At 45.9% G+C, this 8,085-nt stretch overlaps 1 protein-coding gene across 1 annotated transcript; it reads left to right on the top strand.

Moving 5' to 3' along the window:
- The first annotated feature begins 5,590 nt into the window (after positions 1–5,590).
- Positions 5,591–7,681, top strand: SLITRK1 (SLIT and NTRK like family member 1). The gene has a single exon (XM_044288138.1). It carries the CDS (start codon positions 5,591–5,593, stop codon positions 7,679–7,681), a length of 2,091 nt encoding a protein of 696 aa, XP_044144073.1.
- Positions 7,682–8,085: the final 404 nt, after the last annotated feature.

The following is an 8,085-nucleotide window of genomic DNA, read 5'->3' as shown; positions in this document are numbered from 1 at the left end:
TACTATGTATTATAGAAGTACAGAAATTGAAATTTTTGCTAAATTTGATTTTTTTTTATAAATAAAAATGATATTTTTTTACTTCATTTTACCAGTGTCATGAAGTACAATATGTGACAAAAAAACAATCTCAGAATGGCTTGGATAAGTCAAAGCGTTTTAAAGTTATTACCACTTAAAGTGACACTGCTCAGACTTGCATAAAATGGCCTGGTCCTAAGGTGTAATAAGGCTGTGTCCCAAAGGGATTAAAAAAGAAAAGTAATATAAATGAATATAATATTATATTATAGTAATATAAAGATTAAATGCAATATAAATGGCTAATAAACCAGAGAAATCAGCAGTGACTGAGCTTACAAATATATGTGAGCAGATAAATATCTATGGTACATCTGTAGTAGTGGAATGCTGTGATTTCTGTTTGGTTGGTTTGTGTAAATTCAGCAGTGATTTGTGAATGGAGGAAGGTCGGGGACACATGAGGCTGCTGTGAAGGTATATTATGTTCAGACGTAAGGTATATGAATATCGTCCCCTTTGAAATCTAAAACATAGGCCCAGAGTCTTATTATCATATTTGTCTTACTGCTGACTGCACAACAAAGGGAATTACATCCTCAGATATTTGCCGTAACATTATGATCCATGAGGATCCAAATAAAAGAGATCCTTCCTCCTTTCTCTGGCATGATGGTCCTTACAGACACACACTGGAAATGGCATTGCAACACAGTTCCATTCAAGGGAATGTGAAAGGGTTTGTGGTGCCGTTTCCTTGTACAACAGGAGGTCGGGAGTCAGAACCACAACTTTATAATGAGAATCAGTGAAGGAGTCGTAGGCGTTGCCGTACGTAACCCTTCATTCTAAGGATTAGTGAAGTATCAAATAGGAAACCCATTTTAAAGAAAAATATACCGTATGTTAATGATGTAAGATATACACCATATAACTGGTTTGAAATCTCCAGTAGTTTAGTAGATTTATGGCCACTATAAAAAGCCGGGAGTTAATTGTGTAAGACAAGAAACCAATGTGGTGTGGACAGGAATTATACCTCAGTGACAGAAGAGAAACCCTTGTATTTATTGCCCATGACAAAGTACAATATAGTTGTTACAATCAGCTCTTTTTTTTGGGGTGGAATCCTCAATTGAAAACAGCAATTAAACCTCTTGAGCTTTGATAATGACTGAGGCGATGGGTTGCTTCATTGGAAAGTATTGTTTCCTTGCATGCAGTAAACCTCTTGGTGGAGCTCAGTGCTAAATCGTATATGCATGCAAGTTGTTACAGTCTGAATACATAGCTTTCTTTGTGATATATCGGCCAGAATTCATGGTCATTTACTTTATCACTTCCAATAATAAGGCCTCTATAGATTCTCTCCAAATAACTTCAAACGAACGCTTAACAGAGAGAATGCAAACACTCCCGATAACAATAAAGAAGTGGCCATTAATTCCTCCCTTCTTCTGGTCCTATGTTGTCTCGTACAACAATGAACAATAGACAGGTTTCCTGTGTCCTGGAAAATCATGGGCAGCATGGTGGCTCAGTGGTTAGCACTGGTGCTGGGGTCCTAGGTCCCGCTCCGACCAAAGGCATGGAGTTTGTATGTTCTCCCTGTGTTTTTGTGGGTTTCCTCCGACACTCCAAAGACATACTGCTGGGGGAACATAGAATGTGAGCCCCATTGGGGACAGCTTGATGCAAATGTCTGTAAAGTGGTGCGGAATATTTGCGCTATATAAGTGCATACAGTAAATAAATGTCCTATCTTCTGCTCTTCACTGTCATATATCTGTCTGTAAGACAACTGGCTGGAGCAGGACCCTCCTTGCTGTGCTATGTCTACACTTGGGTCAGCAGGGAATGACTCCTGCTACAGCACTGTTTGCCACAGGATCGGTCAGAAGACAGTGAGGACATCTAAACCTTTCTTGTTTAGGTTTAGTGTTCATTCAAAGGGATTGACCAGCCTTGTAAAAGAATGAAAGGAACTTAGAATGTTATAGAACCTGCGGCCCTCCAGCTCTTTTCTTAAACTACAACTCCCATAATTCCCGGACGGCCTACAGCTATCAGCCTACAGAAGGGCACAGTGGGAGTTGTAGTTTTACAACAGCTGGAGGGCCGCAGGTTGAGCATCCCTGTTATAGAATAATAAAATAAGACATACTCACCTTATTGTTCCCGCCGCTTCTCAGTTCCTCACCAGTCTCCCCATTTCCTGCTCTGGCAATGACGTCCTGACATGGACATGTGACCACTGTACCCAATCACTGGCTGTAGCAGTAACCCGTCAACACTGCTGAGGTCACTGCTGTGGTCAGTGTTGATATGTCATCGCTAGAGCAGGAATTGCAAAGACTAGTGATGGACCAGAAAGCATCAGAAAGGGAGCAGCAGATGATCAGTAAGGGCAGAAAATGAGACTTTAATCTGAGGCTTGATCCACAGTATGCCACATACTAACAACTCTTTTTAAAGAGGTTCTCTCACCTCAGCAAGTGGCATTCATCATGTAAATATCGTTAATACAAGGCACTTCCTGATGTATGGTGATTGTCCATATTGCTTCATTTGCTAGCTGGATTCATTTTTCCATCACATAGAAAAATGCCGGAGCATTTTCCTATAATGTGAAAGCACGACCACTGCTGCTGGATTGCAGGGTGGTCATAACTGGTGTTGAGGGAATGGAAGTTCACAAAGTGGACTTTGATCCAAATTTCAGGAAAACTTTGATTCGGCACGAGGCCAAATTTCCTTGTGCTTTGTGGTAAGGAATCGATATTCCCTGAGATGGCATTAAAAATAACAAAAAACATCATACTTACCTTTATCAATCTGAGAGAAAAGAGGCTAGCACGGCCATCCTGCTTGAAGATCCCGCATGAAATCTCTGGCCGAAATGATGATGTCACTATGCGCCGCACGAGATTTCGTGCTGGATCTTGAAGCAAGGTAGGTGTGGCAGCCTCTTCGCGATCGAAAGAACGAGGGAAGTACAATTTATTTATTTCATTAGCAAACACTAAAATGCTTTAATATGGATCTCAGATGCCGCGAGCAGTGATGAAGGTGGCATATGATGGGTTCAATGTTGTGGGGGGGCGAGGCCGGGTAATCGCCATTCATTGTCATTGCACCCACTACTTACAAAGAAATGTGCTTCGTGACAAAGTAATTCATCACAAAGCTAATTTTTTTGTAAATTTCAGCGAAGCAGCCAAATAGATTTTTAGAGAACTTGGCTCATCTCTAGACATAACCCCTGAATACAGTGTATAACATGATGGAAAATGAATCCAGCCAGAAGGGGAAGCAATATGGACAATCACAATACATTAGGAAGTGCCTTGTATACAGCTTACAATCTAATGGCCTCATGATCTTGCTTTACTAGCCACATTCCTTGGACAATGAGAGCCAGTCAAATAGGGCGATTGATTACCAATTTCTGGCAAAAATATTTGAGGCCTCTTGCACGCGAACGTTGTGCATCCGTTCCATGCATTGGGGAGCGCAATTTGCGGTCCCCAATGCATGGGCAACGTCTGTGCGGCAGCCGGGACGGATCGAGACCCATTCAACGTGAAAGTACCCGTGATCGGTCCGCACTGCAAAAAAATAGAACAAGTTCTATTTTTTTTTTTGCGGTGCGGAGGCACGGACAGAAAAACCACGAAAGCACTCCGTACTGCTTCTGTGGGGTTCCGATCCGTGCTTCCGTTCCGCATCTCCGTGATTGCGGACCCATTCAAGTGAATGGGTCCGCCTCCGTGATGCGGAGTGCACAAGGGCCGGTGCCCGTGTATTGCAGACCCGCTGTATGCGGCCGCGGGCACACAACGTTCATGTGCAAGAAACTTAAATTGAACAGCTTTGGGCCAAATATATAAAGGGAACGCTTGTTCCCTATAATTGGCCTGTATAATCGTGCCACGGCTCGATTGTCAGCTGATGGGCATCTTCCATCAGGGTGAAATGGTCAGCATCTCTCCCCGTGTAATTAATGCTGCCGATAATCAATAGAACAGATCGCTGTGGCATCGCTCATTCCTCCCGCATTCACTTTGCATTGTCCTGTGTAATAGGCAAATACAAACGAGCATCAATTTATTGGCGCTCGTCCTTCGGGCAGTGCAATAGGGCGAACGACAATGATTTCTGATCTCTCCTTAGATAACGGATACGCTACCTTGCCGTGGCTAGCTCACATTTGTAACATCTATCAGGACTGATGGATATTAGCACGCCAGGGGTCCTCTGCTCTTTGTGCTTGTAAATGAAACCCTACCTTCAGACATCCAAGGCATTTAATACAATAAAGCTGAAATCATAGGGAGGAGGTGAAGAGGAGATCTGCAGTGACATCCGCAGCTGCTGAACACTGGAAAATCTTAATTAATTTCCTTTGATAAGGTCACTTGGTAGGATCGCTAGGATGTCTCATTTGTTTTACCAACTGCAGTCTGTGAAAGCCCAAGCTGATTAGTATTCATGAGGGACAGTGAAGTGAGCATTCCTTATGGTTTGGGCTGACTTTCTTCTATATATAGACCCCAGGAGCAGCCTTCTCTCCACCCCTCGTGTGTCTACCTCATCCCTGAAGCCTAGCACCCTAGTGAAGCCCCTGCTAAGGACTGAAAGTTCCCCCAGGCTTTCTGCTGGGAAGTCTTCTCCCCCTCCAGTCTGCTGCGGCAGGGACCCTCAGGAGAAGCTGGGAGACACTGCGGCCAAACAGGAAGCCTGGATCCAGCTCCCTCCAGCCTCCATGAAACATCTACCGCATCAGAAACCACTCCCCCTCACCAGTGGTCCTCCACCATCCATGACTCACTCTGTAGACACATAGAGCGATGGCTCGGTCTAGAAAACGCACTCAGTGATCCCTCTGCAGCAGTGTTCCCATGCAGGGCCATGGGTGGCATGCACACGTACACACGATGCAGTTTCTGATCCTGTGCTGTGTCTATGTGCGCGCCCCCGTGTGTGTGACATCACACGCGATCCCGAGGAGACAGCCCAAACTTCTCCTCTTTAATGCCGACATTTTTTAACGCTTGCCCTGTGCCTTGATTGATTTTTTTTGCCAGCCTTCCCTCAGCAAATGGATTTTTGCCACTGCAGCTCAGCGGAGGGTGTCAGATCTTTGGGAGCCTCTTAGCGACTGCCCGCTTCCCTCACACACATTCACACACAGCAGCACACGGAGGGCGATCGTGAGCTGAAAAAACGCAGCGATTGCGGAAATTTGGCAGCGCCATTGGCTGGCCGTGCGGTGCTGGACTGGGGCGGGATTTCAGCACCAGCAAGCTGTGGACAGCGCACCGCGGGGAGCTGCGTTACCGCCGGCGGAGGAGAGAGCGAGAGACAGGGCAGAAGAAGCCTGGCTGCAGCATGGCACGGCTGAGGACTGGCACACTGGCTGGGCGTCTGAGGATATAGTGTCCCTGGGATTACCGCTGAGGAGACCAGGAGGCATCTGGCACAGGGTTGGTTGGTCAGTGAGGGCTCTGCTGGAGATGGATTGTTAACCCCTTGCCATGAGATCGGGAATGCATTGCTCTGATTAAAAATGCTGCTTTGGATCCTGCTGCTGGAGATATCTCTTTGTTTGGCGGCTGGGAACGTAACGAGGGACGTGTGTAAGGAAAGGCTCTGCTCGTGCAACGAGGTGGAAGGGGACCTGCACGTAGACTGCGAGAAGAAGGGCTTCAGCAACCTCCAGCACTTCTCGGCCCCCACGTCCCAGTTCTATCACCTCTTCCTGCATGGGAATTCTCTCACCAGGCTTTTCCCCAATGAGTTCGCCAACTTTTACAATGCAGTCAGCCTACACATGGAGAACAATGGCTTGCATGAGATCGTCCCTGGTGCTTTTCTGGGTCTTCAACTGGTCAAACGTCTGCACATTAACAACAACAAGATCAAATCGTTCAGGAGACACACGTTCCTGGGCTTGGATGATCTGGAATATCTCCAGGCAGACTTTAACCTCTTAAGAGACATTGACCCAGGAGCCTTTAGGGACCTGAACAAGCTAGAGGTTTTAATTTTGAACGACAACCTCATTAGCACCTTACCCACTAATGTGTTCCAGTACGTGCCCATCACACATCTAGACCTCCGGGGGAACAGAGTGAAGACCTTGCCCTATGAGGGGGTCTTGGAACAAATCCCAGGCATAGCGGAAATCCTCTTGGAGGATAACCCTTGGGACTGCAGTTGTGATCTGTTATCTCTAAAGGAGTGGCTAGAGAATATTCCAAAGAATGCATTGATCGGTAGGGTTATTTGTGAGGCTCCCACCAGACTGCAGGGCAATGATTTAAATGAGACCTCAGAGCAGGAGCTGTGCCCCTTAAAAAACGCAGTGGATTCCAGTTTAGCTGCCCCTCCTGCCCAAGATGAGACCTGCGATCCTGGTCCAATCCCAACCCCCTTTAAAGTCGGTGGCCAAGATGACTCTGGCACCCAGGGTTCCTCAGTAAGCGGAGGCACCAAGATACCAGGGAACTGGCAACTGAAAACTCGACCCACAGCTGCTGTGTCTGAAACAAACCCTAATGATAGACCAAATCAGACCATTGTCTGTCCAGCTGCCTGCAGTTGCGGTAAGCAAATTATTGGCACTGGATTAAAAGTAGATTGCAGTAACAAAAATGTCAAGAGTCTTTCTGAATTGGAGCCCAAACCTCCCAATGTGCAGGAATTGTTCCTGAGAGAGAATAAGATCCACACTATCAAAAAATCCAACTTTCTGGATTATGGGAATTTAACTTTACTGGATCTAGGGAATAACAACATAGGGATGGTAGAGAACAACACCTTCCAGAACCTAACTGACCTAAGATGGTTGTACATGGATAAAAACTGCATAGACACCCTGACCCCGGATAAATTCACTGGCCTGCAGAGCTTGGAGTATCTCAATCTGGAATTTAACTTTATCCAACTCATCCTGCCAAACACATTCAACCCTATGCCCAACCTCAGGATCCTCATCCTCAACAACAACCTTCTGAAGTCTCTGCCTGTGGATGTGTTTGCTGGGGTCAGCCTTTCCAAATTAAGTCTTCACAATAATTACTTCATGTACCTCCCAGTGGCAGGGGTACTGGACCAGCTCACCTCTATCATACAGATAGATCTTCATGGCAACCAGTGGGACTGCTCCTGCAATAATGTGCCTTTCAAACAATGGGCAGAGCGACTTGGCCCCGAGGTAATTGTAAGTGATCTCAAATGTTATTTCCCAGAGGAGTTCTGGGGGAAAGACTTCAGATTTCTTTCTAATGACATGATGTGTCCCCTGCTGTATGCAAAAATTTCCCCAACTCTCAATGCTCTTCATAAAAATAGCACTGGCCTCTCAGAGACCAACACTCATCCCAACTCCTACCTAGAGACAAGCCGGGTATCTATCTCTGTGCTAGTGCCAGGGCTCCTGTTGGTGTTTGTCACCTCTGCCTTCACAGTAGTTGGCATGCTGGTATTTATCCTTAGAAACAGGAAAAGATCGAAGAGAAGGGATGCCAACTCCTCTGCTTCAGAGATCAATTCCTTGCAGACAGTATGCGATTCTTCTTACTGGCATAATGGCCCCTACAATGCAGATGGCACCCATAGAGTATATGATTGTGGGTCTCATTCACTCTCAGACTAGATGTGCTAGAATGGGAAGGCAGTGGGGGTGGGAGGAGGGTTTATTAAAGGCAAATAAATACTGCATTGTGGAGCTATCACATATTCCAAACACAAAGGACACACTAAAAAATGGTTGTGCCTTGCTGTAACATTCGCTACAATTGTGCCATGTCCATGAATAGGATTTGTTTCAATGCTACCTTCTTGTGAAGCTGATGTCCATGAATAATGAAAAAACTGGGTAAAAGAGACGTCCAGTACCAGTAAGCCAGCTGTGCTACCTGAGAAGTTGATGGGGTAACCAGCCTCTCCTTGAGTGAGGAGGGGGTCGAGTTCCTGGAGGAACATGGCGGGGGTAATGGGGGGCTACCAATCATGCAGCGTCTCTTCTTGGTGCAGAAGTGGGAACAATGCATGAATGTA

The sequence above is a fragment of the Bufo gargarizans genome, chromosome 3 (assembly GCF_014858855.1).
Source record: "Bufo gargarizans isolate SCDJY-AF-19 chromosome 3, ASM1485885v1, whole genome shotgun sequence".
In the NCBI taxonomy this organism is placed as follows: Eukaryota; Metazoa; Chordata; class Amphibia; order Anura; family Bufonidae; genus Bufo; species Bufo gargarizans.
Note: the sequence above shows the minus strand (reverse complement) of the source record. Positions and strands in the feature narration are given on the sequence as shown.